The following is a 19,375-nucleotide window of genomic DNA, read 5'->3' as shown; positions in this document are numbered from 1 at the left end:
AAGCAAAACAAAAAAGAACAGCTTCCAAGGTGCAAAATCTAGTTGATAAAATGTTACAACAACGACACTCGCAACATCGACACTCACAACACCAATACTTACAAAACCGAAAGTAAGAACACTGACAGTAAGAGAACACTGACAGTTACAACACCAACAGTCACAACACGGATAAAAACAATGCCATAAATAACCCTTCTCAAATATATACATCTTACAAGAATACCCTCAGTATTTTATTCCTGAAATGTCAAAAAGTTGGCCTGCAAAAGTTAGCACAAATCAACAAAAATAAGTTATTTACACATTTTAAATATTGTCTTTCCCTTAAAAGCTTATACAAAAAAAATGAAAAAGACAGTTTGGAAAACATCAAATTTAAATCTACAAAAATCAGTCATTTCAGTTGCATACCATCCTCCCCCACAAAAATGTAAAAATCATCCAGTTAAGAACACAAATTTTTTTTTAGTATGATGATCCGTACTGCCCTTTATGAACAATTTTGAACCTAAATGTCAAAAAATCAATAAGAAAAGAATAAACTTGAATAAAAAAAGATCATTATTTTGGAAACATTGTATATGATTCGTAAACAAAAGCTTACACAAAATATAAAACAGATTGGTTTTTGAGAAACACATCTAAATCAACAAAAATAATTTCATTCACAGTATGTCGTATATTGCCATTACCCATTAATCTTCCACAAAGAGGTTATGAAAAATCTGTCATTTCAGTGTATACAGTCCTCGCCTCTTAGATTACATAACATAAAAAACAAAAACAGTTTCAGTCAGAACGTTAAGTATTTTTTTATTATCAGCAAACATTTATCCCTACAAAATTTTGTAAAATTCTCAACAAAAACAAAAACGTGAAACCCTGAAATCTTCTTCCAGCAAAAATGCAATAAATAGTTTTTCCCAACAAAAGTTATAATCTCATATAATAATACGAAGTGTGTGTTATATATAAAATATAAATATAAAAGCACACCAGCTTGCACAAAAGCTTAAGTGTAATTCTACAAAAATCTGTTCTTTCAGTATATTGCATGTGGTCTATTTCTATAAAAGTTTATATAAAATTTCAAAAAACAGCACTTTGCAAGTAGTATTTGCTGCTATATAGATTGTACAGTATATAATATATAAGTGTATAAATGTGTAAATGTATATAAAGTTGTATGTTGAAAAATAAAAATAATACAATACAAGCTATAGCAGTCAGGAGACCGACAACTAGCAAAAGCTAATCTAAGGGGGTCACCGTTAGGCATAGTTTCAAAACTGTTTTTGTTTATAAACAAAATGTGCAATATGCAAAAAAAATTTAATTTTATGAGTTTTGATTTTTTTGAGAAATGTACAGGTAAATAATTTAAGTCTAGAAAGACTAAGTGAGGTACGATCAATAGAATTGAAATGCTTTTGGAGAGAGTTCCAGTTTTTATTGCTTGATAGTGAATGGAATCCGTACCATATGTTGAAGTCCTAATAGATGGTATAGAAAGAAGTTTGTAGGAGCATCCTCTAGTTACATGAGTATTTGGCAGAGAAGTCAGATTGAAAGAATTTTGTATATACGAAGGAGATAAGTTGTTTTATACACTAAGAGAACGTTTAATGTGAAAGTTATATCAGCAAGGGGAGGTATATTTAGAGTATCAAAGGGTGGTTGAGAGTGGGCATAGTAATCAGAAAAAGTTATGAGGCGAACTGCAGATTTTTGTAGTTTAAAAATACGAGAGTTGAGTGGAAGATTTTGACCCCAGACTTGAGTTGCATATGATAGATGACACTGAAAAAGGGCAAAATATACAGTGCGTAGGGTTTTCCGAGATAAGTAACAACGTAATTTTGAGAGAATACCATTGACTCTACGAAGTTTAAGAGCAAGAGTGTTATAATGATAGAACCAGCTTAAATTTTCATTTAAGTAAATCCCCAGGTGATGAGAGTGAGAGACGTTTACCACCTAGTTTCAACTTGATGTCATAGTTAATTTTTTTCCTGATATTTCTGAAAAGGATAACTTCTGTTTTGGCCATTGTAGTAAGAGCTTTAGATCAAGGTTAACTTTCTTTTTGATAATGGTAAGATCTTTATGAGAAAATAGGAGACAGGTGTCATCAGCAAATAGGAAAGTTTCCGAGTTAGTTACTGCATCAAAGATGTCATTGATATAGAGTAAGAAAAGGAGGGGTCCCAGAACAGAGCCTTGTGGTACGCCATTTGGAATAGATTTGAGATTAGAACTGTGGCCATTGATAGACACATACTGGTTACGATTGAGAAGGTATGATTTAAACCATTGCTTAGGAAAACCTCTAATCCCATAATGATTTAATTTAGATAAAAGAATTGCATGGTCTACAGTATCAAACGCCTTTTGCAGATCAATAAAGACCAAGCAAGCAAGACAAACAATATAAACGGATAACCATACCATCCTCTCATAAATTTTATCAAATGTCTACAACCCCAACCTCGTCCCCAGGGCATCTTGTATCTTTTCTGACCACGGGACGGCGATACGAACATGGCCCTGGAGGAGGCTGGTCCGATATGAAACCTGATTGGCGCGGATATGTCAAATAATTATTGCGTCATACAAAACATTTTGGCGAGGCGGTGAGTCTGTGACCAACAGGAGGAAGCTGTTCGAATTAAAATGGCGGAGGGGGTGTATCAGCAGTATCAATTTTTTTTCAAAGTAAAAAATTTAATAAAAAGCATTACTAGCAATGAGAGTATAAAATAAGACATCATAAAGTAATACTGCTTACATGACAATATTTCAATAGCTGGGAAAGTTTAATAAAACTAGAAAAGTAGCTAGCTAGCTAGCTATCACACTATACCTAGCAAACTATCAAGATAAGAAAAAAGAAAGAAACTCAACTTGTTTCCAAGTGGCCAGGTTTAATTTCCAGCTTTCTGCAAAGAATGACGTTGCATAAAATTGCTGCCCATGTCCTTTATAGACAAAATAATTTTGCACAAAATATCGAAAATGTTTTTTTTACAAAATATATATACATTACATTTTAAATTATATCAGGTTGTTATTAGTGGGCATGTTTTATTACCTTATATGCTTTGGTTACTATAAAAGATATAAAAAGTCAGTAGGTAACCGTCGGAGCCATTTTATCATTGAATGCACCTTTACCCGGCCTAATTCACGAAAATTCAAAGTGCAATTGCTTCAGTAAAAAATAAAGTTATTGACTTAAAACTTGTTAAGGAGTACTTTTAAACCAAAAAATTTACAAAGCCATTTTGAGGAAGAGAAAAAGGTAGGAAGATTTTCTTATACTGATTCTTGCTAGGCCTTTTTTTAACACGCTATGAAGAAATTTCAGAAAATCGAACTTAATCAAATTTGATTGAGCGCTCAATCAGGCATATGGTTAAATTAGGATGTACTGAAGATGGTGGTAGATATTTAACAGCTCACCACTGTGATATATTATCTCAAGAGATTTAATAAAAATTAAAAAGCAGTGAACATAAAAAATAACAAAAAAAGTCTAAACCGAGTATACAGTAAAAATTGAAATATTGAGTTGAGATTTGGCATGATATGGTTTTAGATTGGTTTGATGAAATTAAGCCAAAAAATAGTTCTATTATCATCATACTTTCTGAGTTTCAGAATATAGCCCTTTTCAGAGACGCCGATAAGCCGTTTTGACAGCATATCAATTTTGACCAAGATACAGATTCAGAAAATTTTAAAAGCTATTCTAACCCCAGAAATGTCAGATAAGATTCAACCTAAAATTATGCCAGTAAACAAAAAATTTAGTTGTAAGGAATATCTCTTTGCTGATATCTTTTTGTGATAGGATGCTCTGATGAGAATACTAAATTAATCTTCACGGTTAGCTAGTTTTGCATTTTAAATATTTTCCAAGCAGAATGATAACAATAAATAGATGTATATATCAATAAAAAATCGATTTTTGAACAGCAGCAGAATTTTGATGAGCTCTAAAAAGTGCGAATTTATGAAACTAATTTTGGTCCAAAATCCCCAAAATAATTTCCTCAAAAAATTATTCCCGAAACATTTTTTTCTCAAGGTAGCAATACTTTGCTGTTGGTAAAGTCGCATACCAATTCTTTCTAAACTATTAAGGCAGTGATACATTAAATCGAGAAAACAAATCACACGTAGACTTTTTCTCCATTTTCAAACCAGCATAATGCTTTTGATAAAATTTTTGGATTATTTATGTTTTAAACAGAAAAAACCTTGTTTTTGCATAAATGTGTGTGTAAATTAAATGTGAGCTTGTTAAGTAAAAAATAAAAAAGCTGCAAGGCGTTTTAAAAACATGTCATTAAGAAAAGAAAAAGCAGAATTTATCAGTAATAGGTGGCTTTTTGGAAATGTTGAGGCCACAAATGTAAAAAAAAAAAAAATACTTCTGAAGTAAATACTTATATGAATTCAGTTTCAGTTAAGTAATATGTGTTAAGTATTAAGGCAATATGCGAGAAGTTTGTGTTGCGATGAGAGGAATCAAAACAAACTCGCCGCACGTATCTGTGACGTAAAACGCCGATCTCGCTTAGCTCTGCAAGGTTATATATAAAACTTTGGTACATTGAGACATATCTCATTAAATATTACACACAGAAATACTGTGTATTGGAGGGTCACGAGACGAGGCCTCCTCCAGGGTCATGTTCGTATCGCCGTCCCGGGGTCAGAAAAGATACAAGATGCACGGGGAACGAGGTTGCTACAGCCCCTGTAAAAATAGCCTGGCATTTTACATGCATATAAGCTGACAAAAGTTTAACAGGATGTCAGAAACAAAACAATAAAAAATAACTTAACACACACACTTTAATTTCTGAAAGAATTTATTCCACTTGTCATATTGCATGTGGTCCCCTTGTAAAGTTTACAGGAAATGTAAAAATAATTAAACTCTTATGGGCATAAAAATACACCCTACTACCCTGCAAAAGTTTAAGTCTTTGAAAGATTTTTTAGGTAGATAGCTAGCTTGTTACGTCATAATTCTTGCTCATAAAAGAAGAGTAGATTGTAAACTAAGGTAGCTAGCTATAGATAATAAAAAAGAGGAATAACAACATAAGTCATAGGTTAGAGCTAGCCATGGGATGAGGAGCTTGACTTACAGGCTAACATTAGCTAGCTAACAGTAGCTAAGACGCCTAGTTAAATATAATTAAACTTGGAACACTTAGCTAAAACTAAAGCTAGATCTTTATGCTTAGTAAAACACTTATAAAGAGAAACAATAGTAATGTAAAAATAATAACATTACAGACCATTACAGTGAGAAGTGAGTTCAACAAACCAAAGTTTTCCAGTTGTTACTCAGCTAACAGCTTTATGTAGGATTTTAAATTTTAGGACAAACACATTAATTACGCGCCAGGGGAGACATTAATTATGCAAGAAAATGTAAACAAATATGGTGGCTAGGTTTTTTTTAAAAAAAAAGCGCTAAAATATAAATCTTCAAGAATTTGAGGCTTTTCTTGGAAAATGCAAGTCTGCTTGCTCCAGTGACATAAAAACTAAATGTCTGAAAACATCAAGGTTCTTACTCTTTGTGATTTCAAATCCACTTCAAACTCCATCCTTTATTTTCAACTTCTAACTTTACTCCTTTACTTCTAGCTCTAGCTACCACTTCTTACTTCATTTCTTTGACTTTTCTTTGTCTAAATTACTTTTTGTACTTTGTTCAAGACAAAGGGACCGTTCTTTCGTTGTTGTTTATTTCGGTGTCGAGGGACACCATTTTTGTAAAGAAAGCCGTTAAATTTATTTCAGCAAATCAAGTTGCTCCATTTTCATCACGTGATGTAAACAAAGTAAACCCACTGGCAAAATGGATATAACTTTTTCGGAGACTTCAAATGAAATTTCGGCTGCATCAAAGGAAAACGAACACATCCACTTTGCCTGTCACAGACAGACGGACACACTCTCCGTATTATTATAAGAGACTAGTCGAAAAAGCCCGTGGAAAAATCCACTTAGGCAGGATAACAGAGAAAAACAACCATCATTTAAATTTTACTGACGTCAGAAAAGACCTCTCAGAACACCAAAGAAATTTTTTTTTAGAAATTTGTATGCCTTTTGCCTTCATCGTATAGATCTTGAAACGCTGATCAAGAAAATATATGGGATCGTGTACTTTTGACAAACGGATGCAGAGATATTAAGGTTTAAAGGTTTTTTAATGACGTCATTAACCCGTCCATTCGGAAACGGATTCGGTGACCCAGGTTTGGAAAACCTACATAAAGTTACCCACGCGGTGAAAAATCATTGACGTCACCACCTCGTTTCCAAATTATTTGGCCACAAAGTGTTAGGTGCACTGTAATGGCTTCATTAATGCAATATATCCTATATTAAATTAATGAAGCCATTACAGTTAAAGTAGTGTTATTTTCGTCTCGCCATAACGTCAAAAAATTTGACATATTAGAGATGCATTTTTCGGCAACATCAAAGGAAAATGAAGACATCCAATTTGCCTGTCACAGACACACGGACACACTTAGCGTATTATTATAGAGACTAGTCGATAAAGACCCGTGGAGAAATCCACTTAGGCAATAGGACATTGAAAATGTTGGTTTGCTGTCGTCAGCATTGCAAATCCAAAAAAAAAAAAAAAAATTGGCAAAATTTAGTTTATTCGTTGCCTGTAACGTGTAGAGGTTGAAACGCTGATCAAAATAATATAGGATCATAACTTTTCTACGAACAACAAAAGACATAAAAGGGTTTTAAAATTTTGCTGACGTCAGCAATGGCCCGTTAAAACACAAAAAAAAATTTTCAGAAATTTATATCCCTGTTACCTTCATCGTATAGACCTTGAAACGATGATCAAGAAAATGTATAGGATCATATATCTTTGGTTGCAGAGATATTAGGGTTTAAAGATTTTTTGATGACGTCATCAACCCGTCCATTCCAAAACGGATTCGGGGACCCAGGTTTGGGAAACTTACCCAAATTGGTCCAAGGTGGTCCCTAGTTACCCACGCGGTGAAAAATCATTGACGTCACCAACTCGTTTCCAAGTTATTTAGCCTCAAAGTTTTAGGTGCACTGTAATGGCTTCATTAATTTAATATAGGATATTGACGTTAAAGTGGTGTTATTGACGTCGCGCCGTAATGTCTGAATATTTACCATATTAGACATGCATTTTTCGGCAATATCAAAGGAAAATGAAGACATCCACTTTGCCTGTCACAGAGACACGGAACTGGCGTATTATTATATATGATCTTTCCGATGATATTTATTACTTCGCGCATTATCATTTGCTACATACGTTATTAAAATATGTTGCATAATTTGTTACGGGGAATACGATTAATTGGAAATTGTGCATACCCTCCCCATATCATGTGTAATAGTTAGAGTTACGGTTATTGTCATTATGTATAATAACCGGTTAATATGCATAATTCCTGTGTCATCACAATCACCGTAAAATATATACGAATCATTTCATATTTCTAATGATTTACATAATTTATAAGAAAAGACAAGCGAGGTTTCCACCATCGCTAATTGCTGGCAACTAAGTTTGTTTTCAGATTCTGTACCGCAATGCTTTGCAGGTCTGACTGCACATGCGCAGTAAGTTAGTATTTCAGGCGATTCTCGCAAAGGTTCTTCCTCGATCGTCAGTTGGCCTTAGCGTCGCAAACTTTTGCTAACAGTGTTTAATGTTCTTCATATCTTTTATTTTTTCATGTAATCGTGGAAAACAGACAACAAAGATATATATTGTAAGATGCACGTCATAACAAAAGGTCATCTTCACGGTTTTTCTTCTCTAAAAAATAGGCTATAAAGCTCCCACGTTTGGCTCCATGGGCTAGAGAAGTTTTTTTATCCAGGTGCTGATCATCCGTTCATCATAGTTGTGAAGTTAATCAGAAATTGTTACATATTGGGCTAGTGTATTGTATATGTGCTTTGCCAAGCCAACGAGGCGAGAATATCAGTGTATTGTATATGTGCTTTGCCAAGCCAACGAGGCGGTGTTGTATTGTATATGTTCTTTGCCAAGCCAAAGTGGCGAGAATGTGTATTGTGTATGTGCTTTGCCAAGCCAACAAGGGGAGAATTGTATTGTATATGTGCTTTGCCAAGCCCACGAAGCGGTGTTGTATTGTGTATGTGTTTTGCCAAGCCAACAAGGCGAGAATTGTATTGGAGATGTGCTTTGCCAAGTTAACAAGGCGAGAATCGTATTGTATATGTGCTTTGCCAAGTCGGCGAGGCGAGAAGTGTATTGTATATATGCTTTGCCAAGCCAACGAGGCGAGAATACCAATATCTCTATATTGAGTTGTTATTTATTCCTAATCACCCATTGCTAGGAAGAAGTGAAAAGAACTAACATTTTCTTGCCCCTTTTACCTTCACATTATTATAATTATCAGAATGTAGTAAAGGGACACTCCAGTGAATAAGACAATACATAAATATGTCAAAATAAACTTTTTACAATCGTTAAAAAATTTTATTTCTACCTTAAACCGCGCCTGGAAACATCTTCAATTTCAAATAATTTTCAGGGTCGCGTAAAGCCAAAAGGACTAGGTCCAAATAAATGAGCATACGTCACATCGTGCAGAAAATCTGTGAGCTCGGCAGCACGCCTTCTAAAAGTTTTGTTTACTTACTGTTTGCATTGTTAGTTGATAAGATGTCTTGTAACAATGACGAAGATTATAACTTAGAAAGCTCAGAATCGGATAATTCTCTTAATAAAAATGAATTTACAAGGCTACAGCCATACGACCTTGAACCTCTTGTGTCTGACGAGGGAGAAGTTAGTAACGGTGTAGAAAGTGACGAGGTTTCTTTAACTGACGCTGAGCCACGTACGGGTAATACAAATTGGTGTGAATGTGGAAATTGTAAAGCAATGGAAACCGATACTGAAAGCGTGTGCTGTGTCGAATCAAACGAAATTCCTGATGAGTCTTTCCAAGGTAGCTAGGAGATATACAGCAAATATAATTTTTTTTAAAAAAAAATATTTCATCGCTTTTCTTTTACATTCTTTTCATCAAAAAACTTTATCTTTTGCTTTGGTAAAATAATCTTCCATCACTTCTTTCTTACTTCACAAGCCAAATTTATTTTTATTTCACGGTTCAGCAATATAATTCCTCCGCATGCACACTAATGCCAACAAATCTTATGTAATGTTGAATTTTCTCAGTGATGGAGAACCATTGAAATGCGTGATCGAAAGATCCGAATAATGTTCGTGTCGAAATGAAAAGTTGGTAAAACGAAGGTATAAATATTGTAGTATAAATAAAAGTCACTCTTTTCATTACCATAGGTCATAAATGCGTTACAGAAGGTGCTGATTTTCAAGTGGTTGTTTTGACAAAAGCTATTTTAGAAACTGCGTTGTCTGCATTGCATGAATAGAGAGGAGACACTTTAGATCTAAAAAATGAGTATGTAGTTCAACCTCGTTCCCAAGCCCTTCTTTTGTCTGAGAGAAAAAAGGGAAAAACTGACAATAATGCCTCCCTTATTTTTCTATATAGATCTTACCGTTACGCTGGTTATAAACAGTTCACTTGGTAGATAAACTGCCGATTGGGAAAAGGGGTGAGAAGAGTGAATTCTTCTTGTGTAGTATGGGGTATTGGCAGAAAGTACCCGGCAGAAGATGAAAAATACGTTTCATTTAAAGAAAGTTAAATAAAATAAAAAAAATAAAAAAGTCACGTTTCAAATCTTGTTCTGATTGATTTAATGGCATCTCTGGTGATGAATGCCCTTCTGATGATTCTTTATACTCACCACAATTACAAATTCACATCGACGACAATTATGATGAAAATAACAGCGAAGAAGAGTCTTGTGACACTGCTGAATGTAACACAGGGCCCAAAAGCCCTGTATTAATAAATATGGTTTCGATATTTTCTATAAAAAGTGTTTAATTTTGGAAATGAACAGACCTTTAAATATCATAGAAGGTGGACTTAGAGATAAACTGAAGCCTCAACATACTCATCATTTCAGCAATGCGGGCGTATGTGTTTCCAGAATAAAATATGGCTGCAGAAAGTAATAAGTTCCCTGCAGCTCTTCCATTTACGATAGGTTGAGACTTGAAAACATGTTTATTTGGACAAATACTATTTACATTGATAAGAGTCCCACGTTTCACCACACGAGTTATGCACGTTTTTAGACAAGACAAGAAAACACGATATTGTGCGTCGCTTTTGAGCCCTATGTTACATTCAGCAGTGTCAAAAGACTCTTCTTCGCTGTTATTTTTATTTGTCGTCGATGGGAATTTGTAATTGCGGTGAGTATAAAGAATCATCAGAAGGGCATTCATCACCAGAGACAATATGATGATCACTTTCCATATTTTCATTCAGCAAGAATGTCACGTCAGCTTGCGGTGAAAAGGATAGGTCGGTTTTAGTAGTCTTACATCGTGCATCCGTGCCGGAGCGTGAATTTCACTTTTAAAACATCCTTCGTTGGTTGTATCTCAACATTTTTAAGATGAATTGCCTCTAAGGGATCACATTGTGTTCTAACAGACCTGGTAAAAGTATTGGGACCAACCGATTTTTCTACCGTTTCGACTATTGCACAACGCCTTGTTTCTTAACCAATGAAATTATTAAAATATGATCAGAATAACTTCTAAGAAATAACGCAGGCACAACTCATATTTTGGCAATAGCATAAATTTTAAAAACACATTTGTTTTTTAGCGAAATTTTCCAATCTTTTTTATGTCGATTTTCTTGAAATTTCAGGCTTACTGAAAGAAAAAATTGTTGGAATAACGTCCTCGGTCAGCTGTCTCTTTCTTTTGATACCAGTAAGTTCTGCCCAAACTGTTAAAAAGATAGAAGTAGCGCCGATTAAATGATGCTAATAAAATGGGCACATATACCAACTGAAAATATCCGTCAGGTCCTTGCAACAAAAAGCCTCTTTTTTGAAAATCAAAGAATAGAAACTGACGAGCGCTACAAAAAAAAAACCTGTCAACTAGATATTTTTTTTTATCGGTGTTTGCATTGGAAATTGGTATAATATTCTTTTATTTAATAAAAAAATGTACAAAACGTTATTTGGTTGTGTTGTGTGGATATAAATACAAATAATGAAATGAAATTGACTAACTAAAATGGCTTTTTTACGAATTGGCAATATTTTAGGAAAGTTTATTACCTAAAGATCTTTTTAAGATATCTGTGAAGTGCGACGAACAAATATAAAAACTTTGATCGCTTGGTAGATCATCTGCACGAAGTATTTTGTTGAGCCATTTTTGTCTGAGTTCTTTCTTTTTCACAGAAGGGATTCTGTGAAAACTAACTTCTTTACACTTCTCTGATTGGTTGGTACATCCAAACGGAAAACAACTAACCACTTTTTAAAGATTTAAACGTAAAGTATATTCAATAAGCGATTTAATGTAAGCCAGAGGTCTTAACATGAACGTTCTCTGCGCTCGCTTGAACTTTTTGCACGATGAGACGTCATTATTTATTATCGGGTCTAGTCTTAAATGAAGTCGCGCCTGTCTGTTTTTCCACAAGAAAAGAATTGAATATGCGAACGCTAGTTCAATAATTTTAAAAGAGGAAAACAAGTGAAGTTAGTTGTTTTTGGTTCCTTATGCTTTTCTGACTACGTGTAAAAGAGAAAAGGAAAAAATGGGTCTTTCACTGGAGTTCCCATTTAAACTTAATACGTAATCCCATTTTTAAACATTTTAATGACTGCACTGTCCATCCCAGATATTACCTCCATCAGAATGTTGTCACATTAAGTCATTTGGTTTAAGTGTATAACCAAAATTTTGCCCCATATTTAATAGGTTAAATATTTGCTGTGAACAACGCAAAACCGAAACAAACCAGAATTTATTTTGTTAATAAAACCACCTGCCAGGTAAATGAACGAAAACATTAGTGATTAAAAAATCGCGTTTCACACCAAAATCTATTCACCTATTGCTACTCTTTTTCAACACACACAAATTATACAAATTATATGTAGAAAATTTTATAAAAACTATGCAAACGATGTCGCGCAGAGAAATATATAACTAACTCTTTTTCTCTTTCAGCTAATAAATTCTTCAGTTCTGCAGTTTTGTTATCGTCTCTTTGAGTGCCTTCAGTATTAGAAGAAATAATAACTCTAAAAATAAGAAATAGATATGTGCAAAGGCAATTTACGCATTAATCCATCTTCAGTTCTGACTACGGAAGAAAAAACACGCATTAAATGAAAATTAAAAATAAGATAGAAGCTTAAAGAGCACGAGGTCAAAAATGATTTTTTTAAATCAATTTTCAACTTTCTTGCTTCTTACCTTTCCTCGTGTACATTACTTGCCGAACTTGGATTATCACAGCAAAACATGTCTTTGAAGTCCTTCACAGTTTTTATAAACTTTGTGATTTCGTCTTCTTTATAACCTGTATGAATACGTTCAAAAGACTCCAACTTAGTTACAAATGAGTCGACATCGCATCTTAACCATTTTAAACCAAATTTTAATGTGCATTCTTGGTGGAACGTAGATTGGAATTCTAAAACAAATATTGAAAATGATAAAATGACTTCGGTTATTATAACAAGGCATTATGTATAGAATTTGTATTAAAAATATCTTTTTATGAAACTAAAGATCCAACCAGTTTCAACTGTAATATAATAACATTTAAGGTGAATATAATTATTCGTTTCCAAACCATCCTCCAGTTTTAAAACATTAAAATTACTATTAAATTTCTATACTTGCTTGGATGGAAGTATTTATCTCGGATCTATTTGATCCTTAAAAGTCTAAAGTCCATTTTTTCAACTTTATGGCCGACAAGAGATGACCCAATCATGACCAGTTAACTGAAATTTTAAAATTTATACATTTTCGACAATATTGCTCCTAAAGCTGTTCTATATTCGTGACACAAAACAGGGCCAAATAACATTTTTTATGATGATTTTACTTCTGACTATTTGTTTTAATAATTGTAAGATTTTTCTTTCGATGACTGAAATATATATCTTAAGACGCGATAAATATCTTAAGTCATGATTAACATTTTTCAGGCACATGTAACAAAATTTGGTTGCAAGGTTTTGCAGCTAAGGAGCTGTTCATACGAAGGCGGGCTGGCTCGGCTGAGCGGGATCTCGTTGCTATTAAGAAACATATGATAAAATAAAAGTGTGTTCATATGATAACCAGCCCGCCTTGCCGAGATCTTGCTTGTTTGTACCGAGATCTCGGTCAAGCGGGATCTTATGGCGCGCCTAAGGGGACAAAATTAAAAAAATATTTTGTTATTTGAAAAAAGAATATTTTTGTAAAAAAACAGTTTTTTTGAAGAAAATACTTATTTTTTGAAATTTTTAAGAAATAATAATGAAAAAACAACAACGAATAAACAAAAAGATATAAAAACAATTTGATTTATTTTATTGTTCATTTTTTTGAAAAAAAATGAAAAACAGTTGGAGAACATTTTTGTCCGACGGTCAGGCTCTATCAATCAATCATTTTTGTTCGACAGCGTAACCTGTTCTGCAAATTATTACTTTGTTCGCCCTCCTGTGGCACTCCTAAAATGGCGCAGAAAGAAAACAACATGAGCTCTGCACTTGAAGGCCTCAGCAACCTTGTTCGTGCTTTGGAACAGCACAAAAAGAAGCCCGAGCAGAACAGCGAATCAAACAATGTTGAAGAAGCTGTACATTTACTCTTCCGTCCAAATAGACAAGAGAAAAATGGTAAGAAGCTACGTTATTTTGTTTCACAAACCACTTTCAGTTTTTTGGTTTTGTGACTTATATAGCTAGTAACAATCTAGCTAAAAACCAAGTTACAATGACTACAATATATATTTTTCCCGAAATAGCTGGTATGGGTAACAGCTATTATAATAATACTTCTAAGCGAAGGAAATCTGCAACATTCATGAAAGATCTTGTGTTAATTCCTTCACCAAAGATTAAAGTTATACCGAAAGGTGAATTGAAGGAACATTTACAATCATCAAGATTTATTGTTAATGCCTTCGAAGTTTTACTTGAAGCTCAGGAGGAGGAAATCAGAGAAACGATTTTTGAAAAGTTCCAAGATAAACTTCCAAGCAAGAATCAATTTTCATTTATGAAACCTGTACATAAAAAATTAATGATTCCTTCAGGCATAAATAACATAAATGGAAAAGTTTTAAAGCATTTGTCTTCTCCTGGTATAAACGGGTGCATATATATCAAGTCTTTAATTGACATAACTAAAAGTTATTTTAGTGCATTCATCAATTGCTATGAAGAGGAAAAAAAGGTTGAATCTGACAGTGACGATGGATTATTAGAAACGCCAGCATTTGGATTAATTAAAGATGTAAATAACTATACTTCGACAGGCCAAATTGAGTCATCATCTCAAAGTTCATCAAAGGATCTTGTGTTTGAACAATCAGAAAAAAAACTTGGCTGCAGTACAGAATTTGTGATGAAGAATTTGGTTAATATTCGTACAATTCATGCGGCAACAGGGAACAAACAAAAAATTTTAATCAACAGGTCAGATACATATTTAAAAACCACTTTAATTCAACATAAACGTGGTCAAATTGACATATCTTACTTCCCAGAAGTAACCTTCGAAAATGGAGAAGAAGGCATGGATGCAGATGGTCCAAAAAGGGAATATTTTTACATATTACTTGATCGATTGATACGTGGAGAAGAAAGCATTCAATTGTTTGAGGGAGATATAAATCATAAAGTTCCTGTTCACAATGAATGCCACTTGGACAGTGAGTTATATCTCTATGCTGGAAAAATTATTGCACATAGCATTCTACATAACGGAGGACCAGTTATTGGTTTATCTCCTGCATATGTCCATTTTTTGATTACTAATGATATTGCAGAAGCATATTATGTTGTAACAGATCAAGATTTTCCAGATTTTGACTTACGACACATAATACAGCAGGTGGTTATAGTATATATTCAGTACTATTGATTCTAACTTATTATTATTTGACTTTTTATAATGTTTTATGTCATGAATTTTTAGATGAGAATGTTAAATTTATAAATTTTCGTGTTTTTTTCAGATACGATCATGTAATGATGACAAAAAAATGTTTGCATATCAAAGTAATGATTTCTTACAGTGTGAACTTAAAGCTGCTGGATTTGGGCATTCCCTGCTTACAACTAAGACCAAGGACACAGCTTTGTATCTGTTAACTATATATTGCATCTTTAAAATAAGACATGAAGAAACAGAGCAACTACGAGAAGGTTTTGAAACCATCTCCCTTATCAGTGTGCTAAAAAACAATCGAAGCATTTGGAAAGATGTATTTCAATCCACATCTGACGTTGTGATTCAGCCTGAAGATCTTTACAATCAATTTAAGTTACCTAAGGCGATAAAGGAGGCAGAAGAGAAAGCACTGGTGTTTTTTAAAGACTATGTTATGTCATTAGGTATATAATTATTTTAAATTTGCTGCAGTATATATAAAATCATTGTTTCCAATGTTAGAATGGCAATCCACTTTGTAAAAATGTTATTTTTGTATCTACAAATTTTATAACATTTTGTGTAATATTTTGTGTCTTTCAGCAAACGGCAATGAAGATACAGTTGATGAAGGTATTTCTATTTTGTATATTTTTTTTTAAGTTACTAAAATATCTGTCATCATTCTACTTTACATTTTTACTTTCTAGAAGATTTTTCCAATTTTTTATAGGACTATAATTTGTATTTTTAATATTGTTTGCAAGTTGATGTATTTCTTATGGGTGTAAAATTTGCAGCTTCTTTTTATTTTAGCTATCACAACAAAAGACCTATTAGTATTTTGTTGCTCTTCGCCAGTTCCTTTAGAAAATGGCGTTACTCTAAAGTTCAACAGGAGAGGTAAACCATTGCCTGATGCAGATACGTGTCTTTCGATACTTTCGATTCCAATTTGTCATGATGCATATAACGATTTCAAAAAGGCAATTGATGCTACCTTACGATTACAAGGACAGGGTTTTGGACGTTTGTGAGTTTGTAATATATATATACATGGTTTTTTTCTTTTTGCCGTCCTAAAACGTCCAAAGTTATACAAACCTGGAAGTTTAAAAAGATTATTATGTAAGATTATTATATATTATATAAAAAGATTGTTATATTATATGTTGACATTATGTTTTATTTTGCATTTCTGCAGTTTTTCTTTACTTTTCGTTATATAAAAAGGAGACTTATTGACTTAACTAATTTTCATAATGCTAATAACAATAAAAGGCTTGAAAGTTTTTTACGTTAGTGAAAAATATATGTGTAGGATACTATGTTTTCTTAGTGATTACTAAAGTTTTTGTTATTTAATACGAGTAAATGTGAACTTTTGATTAAAGTATTTCTTTGATACACTTAAATACATTTTTGTCTCTGTTAAAAATTAACAACTTTTTAACTTTACATACTCCTACTATCAAGTGCCAAATAAACGCCAACCCACCAACCGAATTAATTTTTTGACCCTTATGTTCCATCGCGAGAGCTTAAAATCGTTTGTTTGTTATTCGACCGTACATCAGCTTATCATAGCGCATGTACCAATAATTCACGAGTTTGAATGTACAAGTTTATTCCGTGATTGTGGTCTTCAGAAAGTGGGTCAATATTTTGCATAAAATTGTCTGGTAAATTCAGAGCTATCTCAGGAACATTTACGTTGTTGATCGAATCTATTAAAGGAGCTGGACCGTCAAGTTCAACTCCATGTGTACCAATGTTTTTATTTTTCTCCATTATCTGTCTCAAACCGTTATCAGAAGAATGCCAGTTCATATACATGCCTTGAGTCCACAGCTGATACGGCGTTCTATTGCCTTCAGTTGATAAAGGATGATTATTCCACTGCTTCACAAATTACTTGCAAGCACGATTAATTCTAGGCAAAAACACGCTATGCAATGCGTACAAATCTACATCATTTACGGGGTCTAACATTTCTTGCTGCTCCATGAAATAAAAAATGCCTTTAAAATAATCAACCACCTGTATGACTAAGTCGCGCCAAAGCCTTTCGATTCTTTGATTATGCACTGATAGTCCAGTTATGACAGGCTTACTGGCCACACCAAAGTGTCCCAGCATCCATCGTGCCACTTCAATATTTTCTGTACCGTGGTCAGTGCGAATTCTCCTAGGGACATTGTATTTATTGATGGCTTCCAGAAATAGATCCAATACGGTAGTGCTTCTGTTATTTGAATTACATCTGAGAAATGTTACTAATCTTGAATAACCATCTATACATCCGTGAAACACAATGCGCCATCTAATTAACTTATGATGACCATCCATATGCCTAAAAGAATATTTTAAGAAATGGATATGGGCATAACGCAAACACCGTTTGTTAATTAGGGAAACTTACTTACCACAGCGAATTTGGAGATTTCACATTGTATCTTCTTCTTTGTATACAATTCCTTCGTCTCATCACCCTGCTCAACGCGTCTACCCTCATGATTGATTGTTGCAATCTTTCTCTTTTTACCTTAATATGTTTGCTGGTAATTGCACCTATTACTATTCTTTCGCCGCAATTTGGGAGTATCAAAAGCACTTCTCGAACTATTTCATCGAGTTGTTGATCAGTTATGTCTGAATATTCTGCTTCTCCAAAAGGTAAATCAAATTCTTTACGACGACGACGGAATGTTTTGATACTAATACCAAGCATTTGAGCAATGTCCTTCCATTGATATCCGATCTTTTTCAAGCTAATGACTTGTTCCTTTGGCACTTCATACTTTGGTCTGCCAACCTCACCAGTCACAGCTCTAGGACTAATGTAAGCATTGCTTTTATCACCACCTCGACAACGATGTTTCACTAGTTCTTCATAAGAATTTTGTAGTGACCTAATAACTTCTGGTATACGATCACTTATATCAGGCACTTGTAAGTACTCTAAGTATATTGATGCTAAATTCCATATAATTTCGTCAAACTGAATGTTGTAAATTTCCTGCCCGATTTCATTCAAGGGGAAAAACCTGTTTCTTTCTAAACCATTTAGAAACGTAATTGCAGCTGTAACATGTGGAACATATACCGCCATCATTGTTTTTCTAACATCTTCATTTTTGCGCGGAATTTTAAATAAAATGCCGAACAGTCATACTTGTCGAAATTTTGATTGATTGATTGACAGGTGCCACAAAAAAAGAAAAAAACATTTTTTGAAAAAAGTAATAATTTTTTTCAACTAAAAAGAAAAAAAATAGCGAAAAAAAATTTTTTTTCGTATTTTTTAATATATTTTAATATCAAAAATGTTTTTTTCTTGGAAAAAAGTTTTTTTGTTTATTTTTTGAGTTTTTTTAATTTTGTCCCCTCAGGCTCGCCATAGGATCTCCTTGTTCTTAAGAAACACATAGAAAAATAAAAAGGTGTTCATATGACAGGTGAGCCAGCCCGCCTAGGCGAGATGAAATTAACAATAGATTTAAAAAAAAATCTCATCAATTATTTAAAGTTCGAAATAAATTCTTTTGTCTAAATTGTTTATGAATCTTTCGTGAAATGTAAACAACTTTTTCATCCCGGTTGGCCGAGATGTAAAAAACTTCATATGAAAATCACCCCGCCTAACCGAGCCAGCCCGCCTCCATGTGAACGGCCCCTAAATTTATTACTATTGCAGCAAAATAACGTTATCCGCAAACACATTGTTGGAGAAAAAACACGCATTAACGTAACATGACGAGGTAAACAAAAGTTGTTATGCTTTAATCAAATTCAAAACACTGCGTTCAAACCATTTTTTCGATAGTTTTCGATAAAATATCACTTTGTTATCTTATTACATTTGGCCAGTCCCGTTTCAAAGCTGTTTTTTTATCGTCAAACTTTTCTTTTTTGCAAGCCTTTAATATGTTGCTCTCATAAAGCATGTTTAAAAAGTGGTAAAGTGCTGCAGAAATAAGGTTGAATGGTGTGGGCTGAGATATGCTGAAGATGCAAAAACAGACAACAGAGAAGCCCTGTGGAGAAGGTAAGAACTTTTATTACGCTCTAGGGTGGAGTACCCCTTTTAAAATTTTTAAAATATTTTTCAAATAATACTACGAGTTTCTTTCAGACCATATATCCATATTTTTTTCCGTTATACGATTATATACCTTTTTACACGTTCTTTTATAAGAAACATGTTTATAAGAAACGTACATGTGGAATCTTCAAAAATTTTTACTACTACATTCTATTTCTGACATA

At 33.5% G+C, this 19,375-nt stretch overlaps 3 protein-coding genes across 6 annotated transcripts in view; 1 reads left to right on the top strand and 2 right to left on the bottom strand.

The window, feature by feature from the left end:
* Window positions 1-19,375, bottom strand: part of LOC130629944 (uncharacterized) — a 65,974-nt gene that overhangs the window by 39,909 nt on the left and 6,690 nt on the right. For all 4 annotated transcript variants that reach the window (XM_057443332.1, XM_057443331.1, XM_057443329.1 and 1 more), the window contains 2 exons: window positions 12,425-12,644; window positions 12,160-12,249 (listed from right to left, as the gene is read on the bottom strand). In XM_057443332.1, the coding sequence (XP_057299315.1) occupies window positions 12,160-12,249; window positions 12,425-12,644 (310 nt within the window). The remainder of the gene's footprint in view (window positions 1-12,159; window positions 12,250-12,424; window positions 12,645-19,375) is intronic.
* Window positions 15,204-16,275, top strand: LOC130629946 (uncharacterized). The gene is made up of 3 exons (XM_057443335.1): window positions 15,204-15,570; window positions 15,710-15,739; window positions 15,923-16,275. Exons 1-3 carry the CDS (start codon window positions 15,219-15,221, stop codon window positions 16,141-16,143), a joined length of 603 nt encoding a protein of 200 aa, XP_057299318.1. The 5' UTR covers window positions 15,204-15,218; the 3' UTR covers window positions 16,144-16,275.
* Window positions 16,192-18,330, bottom strand: LOC130629945 (uncharacterized). The gene is made up of 2 exons (XM_057443334.1): window positions 17,533-18,330; window positions 16,192-17,459 (listed from the first exon to the last, which is right to left on the bottom strand). The coding sequence occupies exons 1-2, from the start codon at window positions 18,219-18,221 to the stop codon at window positions 17,018-17,020; spliced, it is 1,131 nt and encodes a 376-aa protein (XP_057299317.1). The 5' UTR covers window positions 18,222-18,330; the 3' UTR covers window positions 16,192-17,017.

The sequence above is a fragment of the Hydractinia symbiolongicarpus genome, chromosome 2 (genome assembly GCF_029227915.1).
Source record: "Hydractinia symbiolongicarpus strain clone_291-10 chromosome 2, HSymV2.1, whole genome shotgun sequence".
Taxonomy (NCBI): Eukaryota; Metazoa; Cnidaria; class Hydrozoa; order Anthoathecata; family Hydractiniidae; genus Hydractinia; species Hydractinia symbiolongicarpus.
Note: the sequence above shows the minus strand (reverse complement) of the source record. Positions and strands in the feature narration are given on the sequence as shown.